The sequence below is a fragment of the Poromitra crassiceps genome (genome assembly GCF_964638095.1).
Source record: "Poromitra crassiceps genome assembly, chromosome: 8".
Classification (NCBI taxonomy): domain Eukaryota; kingdom Metazoa; phylum Chordata; class Actinopteri; order Beryciformes; family Melamphaidae; genus Poromitra; species Poromitra crassiceps.
In genome coordinates, this window is record NC_139629.1 from 40,989,257 (window position 1) to 41,006,467 (window position 17,211).

Sequence of the window (17,211 nt, forward strand, 5' to 3'; positions counted from 1 at the left end):
CTTTTTGATGTTCATGTTCTTCTTCCTTCTGGTGGACATTTTGTTCCTCAGGTTTCCTCTTCTTTGAAGTAAGACATTCAGCATAGGGATCTGTCACTCTGGGTCCAGTTTGTGTTCAATCCTCATTTCTCCAAGGCAGGTGAGCTGAACAGAGGAAACACTTGAAGCTTCCTTCGCAGGGGCTTTGTTGTCACCACTTTAACAGTTTTACTTTTTTAAATCTCAATAGTTTCCTTGTCACAGCCTCGGCCACAGACCCTGCAAAGCCTGAATGCTGTAAAATAGGAAATCGTCCTATTTTGACGATGCTTTAATTGAACCAAATTCAGTTAAACAAGAGCATCTTTCAACTGTCACTCTCCCATCACCTCAATGACATCATCGTCGTCGCCGTCGCCGTCATCCGAGCTGCCCGTGGCGCTGACGTTCCCACCGTTCTGAACCAGCAGGGGGCCGCGGTGGCTCTCAGACCACACTGAGGGGGAGGAGGAGGATGGGGGGGGTGAGGATGAAGAGGTGGAGGCAGCAGTGGGGGGGTACTGCGACAGGAAGCTGGCTCCGGCCGGGCCGGGGGTGATGGCGGCCGGGCCGGGCACCCCACCGGGAAGCATGGACCCTGGGTAGAGGCTGGCCAGGGACGGGCTGTAAGCCAGGGGGAAGCCTGGAGGAAGCATGCCGCCCATTCCGGCCATGCGGGGGCTCAGCAGGAATGGCGGCATGGCACCTTTGAGCGCTGCTGAAGATGACACTGACGAGGAGGAGGAGATGGCAGCGGCGGTGGTTGCGCTCAGTAAGGAAGAGGAGGCCACGGCTGCGCCTAAGCCAAAGGGGTCGGGGTACATCAGGCAGGGGTCCCGCAGTTGACCGTGGGGGGGCTGGAAGTAAGGCGAGCCTGCCCCCATGAAGAGCGGGTGTCCCAGCGAGCCGCCCAGAGCGCCCAGCATGGCCGGGTTGAGGCCCAGAGGCGGCAGGCCGTAGCCCCCGGTGAAGCCATGTGAGGCCAGAGGGGCAGAGGACTGCTTGCCGCCGGCCAGCTGCTTGCTGGCGCACTCGTCGGCAGACGGGGTGGAGGCTTTACGCTTGGAGCCCGTTCTCAGGTCCTGTGCAGTTGTGGCGTCCATGCTAGGCTGCACTATGTTAGCCATGGAGGCGTCATGGTGGCTATTACCCATGCTAACTTTTCCACTGGCAAAACCACCACCGCTGTTGGCTTTCACCAGTTTGGTGGCAGCCAGGCTGCCGATGCCAACGCCCTCTGCTGCTCTCCCCTGTTGACCTCCCACTGGTTTCTGATTGGCCGTGTAGCGCTGCAGCTCGCTGATGATCTCAGGGCCGTCAGGTGAAAGGGGGCGGGTCACGCTCTCGGAGGGTACCTGCTGCTTCCTGTCAGGTGGCACGCAGCCGTTGCTGCCATTGGTCGAAGCCTCCTCCGGTGGCCCCTGGGAGTCTGAGAAGATGAAACACGGGATTAGAAACTGGTTTTAGGTAGGGCATTCACAGACTAGTCAACTAGTAAAACCACTAGTCGACACTGTGCTTAATAGTCGACTAGTCGTTTTTTTTTTTTTAATCTTTAAGAAAGAACATGAGGTATTTACACGACATACATGGACTATCATATCCCATATCCCATATCCCCCACAAAGAACATCAAAACACAACAAAACAAAACAAGAAAACTGCATAAGATACACAATAATCCAAGAACAAACAAGACTATTGGACAAACAACCAAACAAAAACAATGCATTCAAAGTAAATACATAGATCTTGCCCTGTTGGCAGCTAGGAAATGCATAGCTTTAAATTGGAAAGCATCCAATCCCCCAGCTGTAGTTCACTGTTGGAATGAACTCTCAAGCTACCATACGTTGGATAACATTTACTACAAGAGCAAAGGCAGATTCTTAGACATCCCCAAAATATGGCAACCACATACAGAGTTAGGCTTATCAGGATAGGAGCTGAATGCATTGTTTTTGTTTGGTTGTTTGTCCAATTCTTTGTGGGGGATATGGGATATGGGATATGATAGTCCATGTATGTCATGTAAATACCTCATGTTCTTTCTTAAAGATAAAAATAAATAAATAAATAAATAAATTAAACGACTAGTCGACTACCTTTAGGGACGACTAGTTGACTAGTAAAATTCACTAGTCGTGAATGCCCTAGTCTTAGGTAATAAATGGCAATGTGCTTCTGACCAAGGCTCCTCTATGCTAAGAGTGAAGTGCTGGAAAAAGCCTCCTACCTTTGGGTGGTGCTGCAGAGCTCTCCTCCCCTGTCTTGGCCTTGTTAGCAGCTCTGATGGCAAAGATGCGTCCATCACACATCCTGATGTAGGTCCCTACCAGAGAGAAGCAAAGTCACAAGTTCTCATCAAAAACCATCACAACTGTATTTCATCAGCCAAGCTTTTCCAAGGAGACATTCGCACGTCCAACTCTCTCAGACTCTTTCAATGTGACTGAGGTTGGGGGTAACAGATGGCTCGCTCAGCGGGGATCTTATGGACTCCTTTGTGTGGGATCCCATTATCTCTTACAAATACATAAACACCATATGCGGCTGGTAGCACCACGTTTAGAATATAATCATAATAATAGTGTTGAGTGCACTGGTCACCTTTGGTGCCCCTGATGACATGGATGCTCTCTCCAGCGCTGATGGTGGCCTGGACGTCCGTGGAGCTGTTGGTGCCTGGAATCACTATGTCTGCAGAACACATGAAAGACCAACAACACAAGGTGCTGTTAACAGAGGTGCAGAGAGAGGAGAGCACAGGGACAGAGCCATCATACTCTTCATACAGCTTCAGGGCCCAGGCCCGCAGTCTGTACACTACAACCTACAGTGAAACCTGCCTCACTCTGCCTTAAAGGGGTCTTTTTTTTATTTTTCAAAATATAAAACATACACAACCATACAGAAATATTCACAGTAAAAGACAAACCAGAAACAAATACATAAAAAACAAAAATACATATAAATACATTAACACGTTCATTGCCAACGACGTATTGATACGTCAAGCAGAATCCAACCGTTGACTGCCAGCGACGTATTGATACGTCAAAAAAATCGTTTTTTTTTTTTTGACGGTGGGGCGTTGATCAATCCCTTTTACGTCTCCTATACAATTATTGGAGGTATTGAATGTGTATAATCTATTTTACCGACCCACTAAGTGTTGACAGTGCTCCCCCAGACGAGCGAAATCAAAGAAAAAACTGCCGCGGGAGCAAGCCATTCAAGGAAATGGCGAGGCGATTTTACAGTATTACATTCTCATGAAAATGGATGGGGGAAAACGCTCTCGTTTTCGCGCTGATTGCTGGCAATGCGGGATTGCAAATTTACATAATACATTACAGGTGGAACACACTTTGAAACACGCAGCATAAATATGACCAGAATCGCAAAAGCTTCTCTCAACCAAAACTCCAAGAAGCGAGCGAGTCCATGCCGACTTCCTCAAACAGCGGCCGTGCAGACAGGCACAGGACAGCAGCAAAAGCACTGAGACTGTGACGGCCGCTGCAGCCAAGAAGAACGCCCACGGAGGGAGGAGTTGAAGCAACTCTCCCTCTCGCTCTCTCCCTCTCTCTCTCTCTCTCTCTCTCGCTCTCTCTCTCTCCCTCCCTCCCTCTCTCTCTCTCTCTCTCTCTCTCCCTCTCCCCCTCTCACTAGGATTAAACCTAGTGCGTCTCCCTCCCGAGAGGGAGGGAGAGAGAGAGAGAGGGAGGGAGAGCGAGAGGGAGGGAGGGAGAGAGAGAGAGAGAGAGAGAGAGAGGGAGGGAGAGCGAGGGGAAGGGAGAGAGAGAGAGAGAGCGAGAGGGGGAGGGAGAGAGAGAGAGAGAGAGAGCCAAAAATGAATGGTTAAAGTGACAGTTCTATCGAATTTCACAAAAAGCCGTTTATCTCTGAATATTTTTTCTGACGCTAAAACCATGCTGTATTCAACTGCTAATGCTTACATAACTACTAACTCTACAAACTAACTCTTTTAGACAGAGAAAGTACACATTCTATTAGTACTTTTGAGATATTGTATGTTCACAAACTCCAAGCAGAAAATAATCCTCGGCTCTTGTAAAATGAGCCACAATCCTCAAAAAACGGCTTGGCAGAAGCTACCTACAGCAAGAAAAAAACGGCTGGCAGTCAATGTGTTAAGAGATATAGTGAGGTATAGTATCATCTTCATAGTGCTAGAGTGGAGCAAGTAGAGAGATCATTCAAATCATAATCATTCAATCAAATGGGATGGAAGGTCCTCCATATAATTAAGATGAATTAAGCTGCCAGATTTGATAGAAAAGATTGATCTTATTCCTTAATGAATAGGTGATCTTTTCCAAAGGTAAGCAACTCTTCACTTCTGAGAGCCACATTCCAATTGGCACTGGGAGATCTGACTTCCATTTCACTGCGATACATTTTTCGGCAATGACCAGGAGGATTTCTGTAAGCTTGATGGAATGACTATGTGTCAGGTTAGAGTTTGAGAAATTGCCCAAAAGGCATATCTCAGGATCTATTGGAAAAGTTATAGGCCAACTTTTTGAGACATTTGCCTATTTGCCATATTGCCCACACATAACCAAGATAAACAATGCCTTTAGCGCCACCCTCTGTGCAGTACACTGAGGTAAACAATGCCTTTAGCGCCACCCTCTGTGCAGTACACTGAGGTACAGCCATCCAGTTCACTCCAATGGACCAGTTTTTTTTACTCTCAAAAGTTCCCGGAAGTAAGCTTCTGGATTAAGCAGCGCTGTCGAGTTGCAGCAAAATGGACAGTTTGTGATGTACTTTGAAAGGGTCCAACGTTTAAAGAATCAAATTGTATATTATCAGCTTTATTTCAGCATTCAAAAGTAGCGCGAGCCTCTTTCCTGGCTATTCATTGGCTACTGAGTCATGCATTTTGGACCTCCGCTGATGCCACTCTCTTACCAGATTGCTCTGGTTCACACCAATCAGCGTCCTATGAGGCAGCTACGGGCGGGCTTTGTTGTGACGCCAGTGAGAAGCGAGCCCGTGATAGACAGATGGTTCATCCAATCAGCTGCCAGGTATTTCTTGAAAGTGCGTGAAATGGTTTCCCGAGCGACTCGTTCCAAGATGGTTATGTGAAAACAAAGTATCTGACAGCATCAGGTTCAAGTAGAGAAGAGAAGAAAAAGTAAGGGTGAATGTGCAGTCTGCCTACCAGCGGTGGTGACGATCTTCTGGACGAACACGCCGGCCTTCTGCAGGTAGCTGACAGGGAAGCCTCCGAGGCTGGAGCCTGACGACGCGTCGCTAGGGGCGGAGTCTGCGGATGCCTGGCGGGGCGTCACGGGAGCCGGGGTGGATTGGACCGGCCGGACCTTGGCCACCGGCTTCTCCACCGCCCGAGGAGGAGGTCGCCTGATGGGAAAGGAGGAGGAGAGGAGAGCGCTGTGTTAAGGTTTGTTTGGAGATTCACACATGAAAATGACTGGGTCAGTTTGTCATTGAGGAGACACCATCTACTTTCTGACCGTCCGTCTGCATGCTCTGCAAAGCTGATACTGCCAGATGGTTTGTTGCACAGTTCCATCGGGGAACTCGACCTTCGACAGGCGCGTTCAAATCAAGCGCAAATTTGCTATATCCATAGATATGGATGTCATCATTGATGTAATTGTGATGTCATCAGTGAGGTCCTCAAGCTAATTGTGATGTCATCAGTGATGTCACTCAAGCCATTGTGATGTTGTCAGTAATGTCATAAATCATTCCTGGCTGAGGCAACGAAAAATGGCTGATGCATCAGACCTTCCTAAAAGAGAAGAGGAGGATTTGACCCCCGAGGCAGAGGATGAATCTGACGACAGCAGTTTGGAAGAGGCTTCAGGAGACACAGAGATGGACTTCCTGCATAACCTCTTCTCAAGCACCGTGGCCCAAGGCTCAGCAGAGAAGGTTCTGGATGAGCTGACTCTGGAGGGAGTGGCGCGATACATACAGAGCGGCAAATGTAAAAACATCATCTGCATGGTGGGAGCAGGGATATCCACATCTGCTGGGCTCCCTGACTTCCGCTCCCCAGGAACTGGCCTGTATGCCAACCTCCAGAGATACAACCTGCCCTACCCAGAGGCCATCTTCCAGATAGACTACTTTAAGAAACACCCGGAGCCGTTCTTCGCCTTGGCGAGGGAGCTTTACCCGGGACAGTTTAAGCCCACAGTCTGTCACTACTTCATGAAGCTGCTGAAGGACAAGGGGCTCTTGAGACGCTGCTACTCACAGAACATCGACACCCTGGAGCGTGCAGCCGGGCTCGAGGGAGAGGACCTAATTGAAGCCCACGGAACCTTCTACACCTCCCACTGTGTCAGCTTCTGTTGCCGCAAGGAGTACAGCCTGGACTGGATGAAAGAGAAGATCTTGTCTGATGATATCCCCAAATGTGACAAGTGCAGCAGTCTGGTCAAGCCAGATATTGTCTTCTTTGGAGAGGATCTGCCCGCCCAGTTTTTCACTTCGATGAAGACGGACTTTCCTCGCTGTGATCTTCTCGTCGTCATGGGCACGTCTCTGCAGGTGCAGCCCTTTGCCGGTCTAGTCGGTATGGTTTCCAGAAGCTGCCCCAGACTGCTCATCAACATGGAGAAGGCAGCGGACGGTGACCGTCTGTCCGGGACGGTGGGCTTCGGAGGACGGATGGACTTTGACTCAGACAAGGCTTACAGAGATGTAGCCCACATCAGCACATGTGATGATGGCTGCTTGGCTCTCGCTGACCAGCTGGGATGGAAGGTGGAGCTGGTAGAGATGGTGAAGCAGGAGCACGCCAGCATCGACAGGCAGGACGAGAAAGAGAAGGTCAGTGAGAGCGAAGAAGCTGCGGCGAAGGCGGGCTCTGCATCGGTGGCACCAGAGGCTTAAGAAGGAACAGTATCGAATTAGAGATCCATTTTAATGGCGACTAGTGACATCAGAGATTGGAGTTGAGGTCTGGCTCAAAGTAATGCGTCATATAGTAAAGATCTGAGTGTCTTATCAGACAGATGAAGGCAGGCCTCCTGTAGGATATTTTTCCATCTGTGGACATTCAATCCACCTAAACAAATCCATAGGACTTCTGACATTATGTGTATGGTTATTTGCACTTTTACGACATCACAAGGTCACCGATCATGTCACAATGATGACATCACTGATGACATGATCACTGATGACATCACTCACCGATCAGTGATGTCATAAACCACTGCTGGTGTCATACAAGGCACGTTTACATGGACCATAGTAATAAACTTGAAATAGGTTTAAATGCCCGCTCTATAGAAATACCTTAATCAGCTTAAACAAGCCTAAACCGATTTGAAATTTCAATCGGTTGCAGAGGGCTAGTTTAAACCTTTTCACAAACCGATCAAAAGAAAAATGTTATGTAACCGATGAAACTGATGACTCTCTGGCTGCGTTCTTTCTTTTTTCTTTTTCTTTTTTTTCCCCCTGATTTTTTATCCCATTTTTATCCCCTATTAGTGCTAATTTAATTTATTTATCCTGGTTGCTGCTCCACCCTCTGCCGATCTGGGGAGAGCCGAAACTGGCTCCATGCTTCCTCCGAGACATGAGCAGTTAGCCAGCTGCTTCTTTTCACCTGACAGGGGAAGCTTCACCGGTAGGACATAGCACGTGGGAGGTTCATGCTATTCCAACCAGTTCCCCTCCCTCCGAACAGGCGCCCCTAACGACCAGAGGAGGCACCACATTAGCAACCAGGATATTGCATGTTTTGGTGAGGGGTTCCTATATGAAGGAAACCCCCAGGGGGCATGGGGAGAACATGCAAACTCCACACAGAAAGGCCCTTTTTGACGACCCCACCCGGGCGGTGGGCACTCGAGGACATGCGGATTCCGTCAGCGCTCACAGCGTCCCAGGTGATAATCGAACCCAGGACCTTCTAGCTGTGAGGCGACAGCTCTACCACTGAGCCACCATGCCCCCTGGCTGCGTTCTTTCTGCACATGCCCATGAGAGGAGAGGAGCTGCTCCCACAACAGTTATTTTCGAACTATGCGCGTGGACAAAGTGGATATTCTCAACACACCGCAGACAAGAAACCCGCACGGAGTAGTACGCTATAAAAACTCCCAATGTTTTCTCGTCAAGATTCTGTGTCTCTCATTTCCGTGTGACAACAGTCCATTATGTCTAACATACATTACAACATTGTGTTTTTTCATTAGTTTGTTTGTTTTATTGCTGGCAGCCAAGCCAGAGTGGATAGGAAGGAATGGCCTCAGTCACTGACCAGTTCCTCTGGCTGAAGGCGGGTATGTTGGTGAGGCTCTGGTCGCTGGCGGGGTAGTAGTGGGCGTAGGACGGGCGGGTGTAGGGCACAGACGCCCTCTTCTCCTCCTCGTAGGCCTTCCTGGCTGCTTTCTTCTCTGCACCGCTCAGCTTCAGCTCCCGACGCTCCATCAGCAGAGACTCATGAGGGAACGGCTCCTGCAAGGAGGGAGGATGGAGAGACTTGAGTCAAGAGGCTTAGTGTCTAATATATACCTATATAATGTATATATATATATATATATATATATATATATATATATATATATATATATATATATAAGAAGGGACTGCTCTTTTTCTCATCATGTTCACATGGATATTTTATGCACATGAGAAAACTCCTGATGAGTTTGTCTTTGTTCCTACATGTGTGTCCCTAACTTAATGAAATGGATGTGAAGAGGTAGAGGATATTCTTGTGTATTTGTATGTATTTGTATGTACTGTATGTATAATAATGTATATACCTATATGTGTGTGTGTGTGTACCTTGGTGATGACGTGAGGCTAGAGTTACCTTGGTGATGAGGTGAGGGTAGAGGTGCAGAGCCTTCCTCAGCACATCCTCCAGGCTGCCCCGGGGCTGCAGGTGGACCTGGGACGGCTCCGGCTCCTCCTCCACAAAGTGCAGCAGAGACTCCACCTCCCTCCGGGTGAAGGTCAGCACGGTGTTCAGGTCATCCACCACCCGGTCTGAACGAGGAGAAGAAGAGAGAGGGAATAAAGATAATTTAATATACTTAATCCGTTAAGCCAACATCCCCTCAAAATTAGTGGTCATTAAAGGAGGAGACATTAATGGAGGAGACCTCATCGAAACCGCCTTAAATATTTGAATTCATAACTTTCTAATATAATGAAAAATTCAGGGAGACAGTTTTCACAAAATAACAAATTTTTACTGTGAGGACATCTTTAAATGAGACACTTTTTACTTACCACATGCTTCATGTGGATTTTGACATCAGTATTTTTTACTTGCACAATATCCGCAAAGTAACAGTACTTCTACTTGAGTAGGAAATTCTAGTTCTCTTTCCACCACTTTAATTGGATCTCTTTCCAATCATTAATTGGGTTAATTATTCCTTGGTGGTTTAATTCAGCAAGGTTTCAACCACAACTGGTTAGTGTATATCTAAAAAGATTAAGAAAAAATACGTTTTCATAAACATTTTCATATTCCTACGACCGTGTAATCATAATTTATCAACATTCGATCGCAGGCAGACACACCGCCACTATAATCAGCAGTGGTGTTCTGTGTTTGTCCTCTACTCACTGGACATGCCCTGCTTGGAGATCTGGCGGTCGTAGATCTTCTTCTCCAGGGTAAAGTCACACACCAGGCGGTAGATGTGGCAGGGCTTCCTCTGGCCGTAGCGGTAGACGCGGCACACGGCCTGGGCGTCGTGGCACGGGTTCCACGAGGCGTCGAACACCACCACCCGGTTCGCCCCGATCAGGTTGACACCCAGACAGCCGGCCCTGAGCGCCAGGAGGGAGAGGGATCAGGTCGAGTTTACTTACAGAATCAGAATCAGAATGATCTTTATTGTCATTATACAGGTACAACATTTCACCTGGCTTCTCTCAATGCTAGTTCAAAGTAAAGCAAATAAATAAAGCGGTAGTAAAAAAAAAAGAAGTCATAACAACAGTAGTAGCAGCATTTAAATAAATTATTTCCACATTACCTGGTAGATAGCAGGAAGAGCCATGCTGAGGTGTTGGAGGGATCATTGAACTGGTTGATGAGTCGCTCTCTCTCTGAAGCGGTTGTGCTCCCATCAAGTCCTGTAACACAGCACACAACACAGTGTTAATTAGGGCATCCGGTAACCAACAGGGCACAGGTTCAATCCCTGAGCATCTCCACCTGAAGCCACATTGTAGTGGTTTGACCAGTCAAAAGGTTGTGTCAATGTCAAACCGCACAAAGCATGGATTAAAACATATGAACCCTGATAATAACTGGTTATTCTCACAACACAAACAAACGTAGAATTAAATGCAAGCAGTGTACTTCAATAAATTCATTTTCAAAGGTTGAATTAGTCCTGCTGAAGTGTCCATGAGCACTGACACTGAACCTGCGCTCGCATATATAAATGTAAAATCAAGGATCGACTATTGAATTGGGGAACCTTGAAAAAAAAAAAGACCTGCCTGACTATGTGCTTTACTCTGAGACATTGTGGGTTTGATTCTGTACATGATCTGCATCCTATTCAATAAAGCAGGAATGTGTAAAATAGTGTCTAAATGGGACGGCTCTTCAAAGAAAGAAACACTCACTTGCACTTGGTTAACAAAACAATTGCACTTTTACAGACTGTATCCTCTCTTGAGATACTGACTGCTGATCAACCACTACCACCACCACTCAAATAAAATATACCATATTTTGCAACATAACTCTTCAAATTTATATGAAATACATGAAACACAGTAACAGTACATTTTTGCAATTCTGTGCCTACTGATAATTGTAAATTAGCAAGTCTCAATATTAAGGTTGTTATCATGAATCGCCAGCAGATGGCAGTAGTCAATTGTAAGTCAATGAGAGGAGCAACACCACAGGATAAGTACAAGCTTCCTGGGCATGACACACAGGGTTTTCTTATGATTATTCTAATAATATTATTAGAATAATCATCATACAATCATATTTACTCATTCAGATCAAAATATAACATTAATTAACCACATTGGATCAATTCCATCTTCCCGGTATTTTGCACCCTTTTGCACAATACATCTCAATTTGTAGTACTTGATTTTTTTCATGTTCCCCCTTCATGTTTATCTCCCCTTGATTCAAGATCACTTCATGATCTTGAATCTCGAAGTGGATTTAACAGGTGAATTCAATGAATAATAATCATAGCATTCACCTGGATTCCCTTGGTTGGTGTAGTAATGTACTGTATATAATCTAGTAAAATGTGTGTGTTGTGTGTAGATATTAATATGATGTAGTATACTGTGATGCTGCTTTGTAAAGCCCTTTGAAATGTATGCTTGTTGTGATAAGGGGCTATACACATAACTGAACTGAACAGTGTGTTTCCATCAAAACCACAAGCACAAACCCATCACAGATGATGACTTACTGTAGTAGTTGAGGTTGCGGACCCAGGTCTGGTTGGCTGTGTCTCGGCTGGAGGTCTTGGGCGAGGGAGGCACCGGCCTCTTAGCCAGGAACTCCTCGATCACTGTCAGCGTCGACAAACTCTGACTGCAGGACGGAGACAGAGATCGCACACAGAGAAGCTTCAGGCATGTTCCACGATGTTCAAGAAAGTAGAATCAAAAGAAATGGATGAATAAAATCAAGAGATCCAATTCTGTGTTTACCTGAAGACCAGCATCTTGTCTCCCTTCCTCACGCTCTCCTCTATCAGGTGGAAGAGCAGCACCATCTTAGCAGAGTTCTCCAGCATGCCGGCCTTATAGTCACACATGATGTCCTTCGCCTGGACAGAGAAGATGACAGTGTCTATTATTGCTCAACAACAGATTTAAGGCAACTCCACACTTTGAAATGAAGTATATATATATATATATATATATATATACTTTATGTGAGAGATTCAACATACCCATTCATAGGTGATAACCTGGTTGGCTTTCTCCTGCATCTGGTTGAGGCTCAGCCCACCAATAGGGTTTGGATTCTCCAGAGGCTTGGACTTCTGATTGGGTGCAGTGGGGCAGCGGGCGGGACTTGTGGAAGTGATGTCATCGAGGTCCAGGTCTTGCTCGTTGGCCAGGTTCTCCTTCTGTAAGGTCTCGTACAGGACGTCCGGGTGGTTCCAGATCTGCAGAGCCACATGAGAGATCCATCGATCAGCAAGATCACATACAGAGCAAGAGGACAGTGAAAGAGTGAAGAAGTCCTCAATTTAAACCAGTTTATAAAAGTCACAGTTTTTTTGTTGTTGTTTTTTGTTTAAAATGTTGCCTCATTTCTATAGTAGGGACAATTTAAGGCTTTGGTAACTTTGATAATGATTTCTCAAAAATAATTTGGGGGCCTGTTTTTCTTCTTCTTATGATGTACATTCGTGGTATAGTGCTTTCCAAGATACTCATAACACTTGACATGAAATAGCATGAGCATAAATAAAAGATTTGTGCAAGTAAAACTACTAAAAACAACTGTTTAAAACTCTCCAAGGCAACGCAGTACCAACACTCAGTTTGAAGAATACTATCACAAATTCTTCCTTGTTAACACACAGGTGAAGTTACACACACATCCTTACAAACATACGTACAGTGAAGTTATCGCACGCAGGCGCACGCGCACACTCACACACACACACACACACACATACTCACACACCCACACTCACACACACACATACTCACACACGCACACTCACACACACACGCACACACACTCACACAGACACACACACACACACAGACACACACACACACACACACACACACACACACACACACACACACACAGACACACTCACACAGACACACACACACACACACACCTTGCAGCAGACGCAGAAGGCCTTGAGCGGGTTGAGGCTGAGCCAGCCGGTGTTTCCCGCCTCTCTGAAGCGGGTCATGAACTCGGTGTAGAGCGCCCTCTGCAGGGGGGACAGACGCACCAGCAGCACATGCTCCTCCTTCGAGGGCAGCTGGTCCTTCAGGACGTCATGGCCCCGTCTGCAGCCAAATATGGGAGGTTAGAATATAATGTTACAAACGGTTTATTTATTTCTGTCAGTGGGTGACCTTACACTATGATCACAACCCTAACCTACCGCAGCACCTAGCTTAATGCATGATGAAGTATTACAACTAGGACACACCAGAAGCATCTCCGAAGCAGCGCGTCAAGGAAGTGTCAAGCAGGAGCTTTGCCATTCACACCAGAAGCGCTCTGTTTTGCTCCGCGATGGCTCCGCCCCGGTCACAACTTGCATTGTCAAAAATAGACCCGATGCCGAAACTCTCGCATCAGCGAGAGTTCAGCGAACTCTACTGTTAACAAGGGCGCCGAAATGAAACTGCCTCCGCGAGGTGTTGCTTCAGCGTCGGATACAGGTCTGGTGTGTTAAGAGTCATTCCTGTTTAGATATCTTATTTGATGTATATGTATCTTGAAGGTCTCACGACCAAAACGTTATTCTTTTTCTTATTAAACTTTGATTGCATGTGGAGACAGTGTGCGGGAGTTTATTCTTGTACTGTGTCGGGTTTTGCCCTTCTCCGACGCACCTGTTGAGCCTAGGTGTGCAAAAGCTTTTTTCCTTCATGTACATGTATCTTAAAATATCTTAAAAATGAACTTATTGCCCATCTTAGAAGACACCTAGTGTATTTTTGTGCTGTGATGTTTGTGAGGTCTCTCACCTCTGGACGAAGCCCTCCAGCAGGCTGTGCAGCACGTGGCTCCTGTACCTCATGAGCTGGAGGTCCTGAGGTGTGCTGTCTACACACTGACCGTTCAGGATGGGGCGCTCAAACATGTTGCTGAACTCCTGCCGCGTACCTGAAACACATAGAGACGTATTAACCCTACAGTATTTAGTGAGTCAATATTAATCCATTAATATTTGCTTTTTTTTCTTAATTTATTAGAGATGTGAGGTAAAGGGAAATTGAAAAGGAGAGATAGATAAACATTATGTAGGTTTTCCTTCTCATTATTAAAGATTAGATGACCGTTGACCTGTGACCTTTCAACTTTGTGAAACAAATCAAGGCAAGTGATAATAAAAGACAGGCTGGTACCTAGGAAGTCTGGGCGGACGAAGTCGACCATGCACCAGTACTCGATGAGGTTGTTCTGCAGAGGGTACCCGGTGAGGACCACACGCCGACGGGTACGGATGTTCTTCAGGGCCTGGGACGTGCTGGCGTGGACGTTCTTGATGCGATGGCCCTCGTCACAGATCACCACGTCCGGCCCGGGCCGCGCCAAGGCCCGCGCAATACCTGGAGAGGGGGTCCGGTTATTATCACCCACTTAAAGTTCAAGCTCAGATCACTGACTATGTTTACATGGACAGCAACAACCCATGTAAGCGGCTTAACTGGAATATTGTCTTATTTAGAATAAGGTCAATAGTAAGATTATTGCTGTCCATGTAAACATAGTCACTGTATTATTTTGTAGTCTGTTTCAATATAGACAGTCTAAGAAATTTAACTCACAAGTCATCTCAAACATAGTCTGTCAAAATCTACTTTCGTATTTTCACTGTTTTCAACATTTTACATCCCTCTTCAATTGCCTGTAACCTCTCTCTGTCCCTCTCCTTTCTCTCTCTGTCCCTCTCTCCCTCTCACCTTTGAGAAGTTCCTGCTGTCTGTCCTCTTCGTCCAGGTCGATGAGGACGGGTCCCCGGGTCCTCTTGCTCTTCTTCTTCCTCCCGGCAGCGAAGCTCTTCTTCAGGGACAGCAGGCGGTACATCTCGTAGCCCATCAGCAGCACGCCTCCGTCCTGAGCCCAGTCTGACACCACCTTGGCCCGGGTGGCCGTGGTCCTGGAGAGAGGGAGAGGATAACGTGAGATGAGATGAGACTTTAAATCTTCCTTTCTCTCCTTCCACCAGCTGCTGCGGATCAGAACCGAAGCTCTGAGAGCTTTAGCTCCGTTTACTCTGGAACAACAGAACCTCTTCCCGTCTTGTGCCGTGAAGTGATCCAGTAGATTTCCCTCCACACCCACCATTGTGTCTCCACCTGGTGGACCACCAGGTGGAGACACAATGCAGGAGCCAGAGGAGAGGCTGACAGACAGACTTCTCACCGATAAGTCTCACATCATTGCAAGTCAGGATGTATTGATGTTAAAATGTGATTTATAAAACGGATAGTTCCGGTCCTTGATTATGATTGGCTGAGCCACATTCGAAGCCGTTGTAAAATGCTCTATAAACACACACCTGTGACTGCATTACAGTATTAACACGCTGATGCTTCTCTGTGTTGCTTGGCAACCATTCTGCTAAATGTTGCTATATTGCTTGGCGGAAGAATAATAAAAAACAGGAATAACAGCAGATAACAGCATATTTATAAAGTTATTTTGTCATGGCAGTGTCATCACAGTGGTGTCATGGCAGTGTCATCACAGTGATGTCATGGCAGTGTCATCACAGTGATGTCATGGCAGTGTCATCACAGTGGTGTCATGGCAGTGTCATCACAGTGGTGTCATGGCAGTGTCATCACAGTGGTGTCATGGCTTGATGTCATGGCAGTGTCATCACAGTGATGTCATGGCAGTGTCATCACAGTGATGTCATGGCAGTGTCATCACAGTGAAAACATACCTTCAATCTAATCCTTCCAAAACAGAAACAAAGCTGTTCCTGACAGGATTGGGGCTTTAAAGATGGCGAGGTTCCCGTGACTCACTTGTGCTCGTCGTTGAGGATGTGGACGTTGAAGGCGCGAGGCGTCAGCAGGCCGGGGGCGGTGTCTGGAGGTAACGCCTCCGGGGGCGGGACCCACATGTTGAACTCTGCCAGCCAGTTCTGTAATGTGTTCACCTGGAAAGAGACCAATATAGATTAAGACGACGATACCACTCAGATTCACCCTCAAATCTAAGGCCACTGACCGACGGCAACATGCATGACAACACAAGATGATTCATTCTTTCTCCTCTAGTCCTCCCTTTCCATTCACTTCATGAAATCATTCACGTTCATCCATTCATCATTTACACATTGCTGTTACACATCATACAGTGTTTACACAGTGTGAGCCTGTGTATGCCTCAGTATTCATTCATTTATCTGTACAGTAGTATGGCAAAACCTTCCTTCCCTCTCTCCTTCCTTCCTTCAATTGTTCATTTATTGATCGATTATATCATCATTAATTTATTCACTTTTTCATTTAGTCACTCATTCACAAATGTATCTTTTAACTTACTAAATCTACTTACTTTTTCTTCTCTATATCAGATCTCTTGCCTATGTGATCTCTTCTCATGGCTTCTCTTATCACTGCTATGCTGATGACACCCAACTTTTCCTTTCCTTCCCCCCCTCCGACACTCAAATCGAGGCTCGCATCTCTGCATGTCTCAAGGACATTGGCGACTGGATGTCTGCCCACCACCTCAAGCTCAACCTTGGTAAGACAGAGCTACTCTTCCTCCCAGGGAAAGACTGTCCTCTCGCAGATCTCTCCATCTCCATCGACAACACCACTGTACTGCCCTCCCAAACAGCTAAGAACCTTGGGGTGATCCTCGACAACCAGCTGTCTTGCTCTGCCAACATAGCTGCGACAGCACGCTCCTGTAGGTTCTCCCTCTACAACATCCGCAAAATCCGTCCCTTCCTCACAAGAGAAGCGACTCAACTCCTGGTCCAGTCACTTATCGTCCCTCGCCTGGACTACTGCAACGTGCTCCTGGCTGGCCTACCTGCCACCGATATCCGACCGCTTCAGCTCATTCAGAACGCTGCAGCCCGTCTGGTATTCAACCAACCCAAATTCTCTCATGTCACTCCCCTCTTCCGGGACCTCCACTGGCTTCCCATCTCAGCTCGCATCAAATTCAAGACACTGGTACTGGCCTACAGGGCAGTACACCAGTCAGCTCCCCTGTACCTGCAATCTATGGTCAGGTTCCAAACCTCTCACCGCTCCCTTCGCTCCTCTACCAGTGCAGGGCGCCTCGCTCCTCCTTCGCTACGGGCGCTCAAGAGTCGCTCATCCCGATCTCGACTCTTCTCCTCCCTGGCACCCCAATGGTGGAACGAGCTGCCACCTTCGGTCAGGACTGCTGAATCACTGCCGATCTTTCGGAAAAGACTAAAGACTCACCTTTTCAGGCTCCACCTGGGCCCTTCTTGATCTAACTTC

General features: G+C 47.0%; 1 protein-coding gene and 1 pseudogene across 2 annotated transcripts in view; one reads left to right on the plus strand and one right to left on the minus strand.

Annotated features, from left to right (window-relative positions):
* Positions 1–353: 353 nt before the first annotated feature.
* LOC310780717 (helicase ARIP4-like) overlaps positions 354–17,211 on the minus strand; it is a gene marked incomplete at both ends in the record, with an annotated part of 82,424 nt that continues 65,566 nt past the window's right edge. The window contains 16 exons of the mRNA XM_083641227.1: positions 354–1,447; positions 2,255–2,350; positions 2,629–2,718; positions 5,219–5,418; positions 8,306–8,502; positions 8,864–9,039; positions 9,629–9,834; positions 10,044–10,143; positions 11,466–11,590; positions 11,710–11,828; positions 11,955–12,173; positions 12,867–13,044; positions 13,735–13,873; positions 14,116–14,319; positions 14,674–14,870; positions 15,748–15,881. Coding sequence (XP_083497353.1) covers positions 354–1,447; positions 2,255–2,350; positions 2,629–2,718; positions 5,219–5,418; positions 8,306–8,502; positions 8,864–9,039; positions 9,629–9,834; positions 10,044–10,143; positions 11,466–11,590; positions 11,710–11,828; positions 11,955–12,173; positions 12,867–13,044; positions 13,735–13,873; positions 14,116–14,319; positions 14,674–14,870; positions 15,748–15,881 — 3,474 coding nt within the window. The remainder of the gene's footprint in view (positions 1,448–2,254; positions 2,351–2,628; positions 2,719–5,218; positions 5,419–8,305; positions 8,503–8,863; positions 9,040–9,628; positions 9,835–10,043; positions 10,144–11,465; positions 11,591–11,709; positions 11,829–11,954; positions 12,174–12,866; positions 13,045–13,734; positions 13,874–14,115; positions 14,320–14,673; positions 14,871–15,747; positions 15,882–17,211) is intronic.
* LOC310781596 (NAD-dependent protein deacetylase sirtuin-2 pseudogene) lies at positions 5,791–6,924 on the plus strand (annotated as a pseudogene). The gene has a single exon. The product of its transcript is annotated as an NAD-dependent protein deacetylase sirtuin-2 pseudogene (transcript).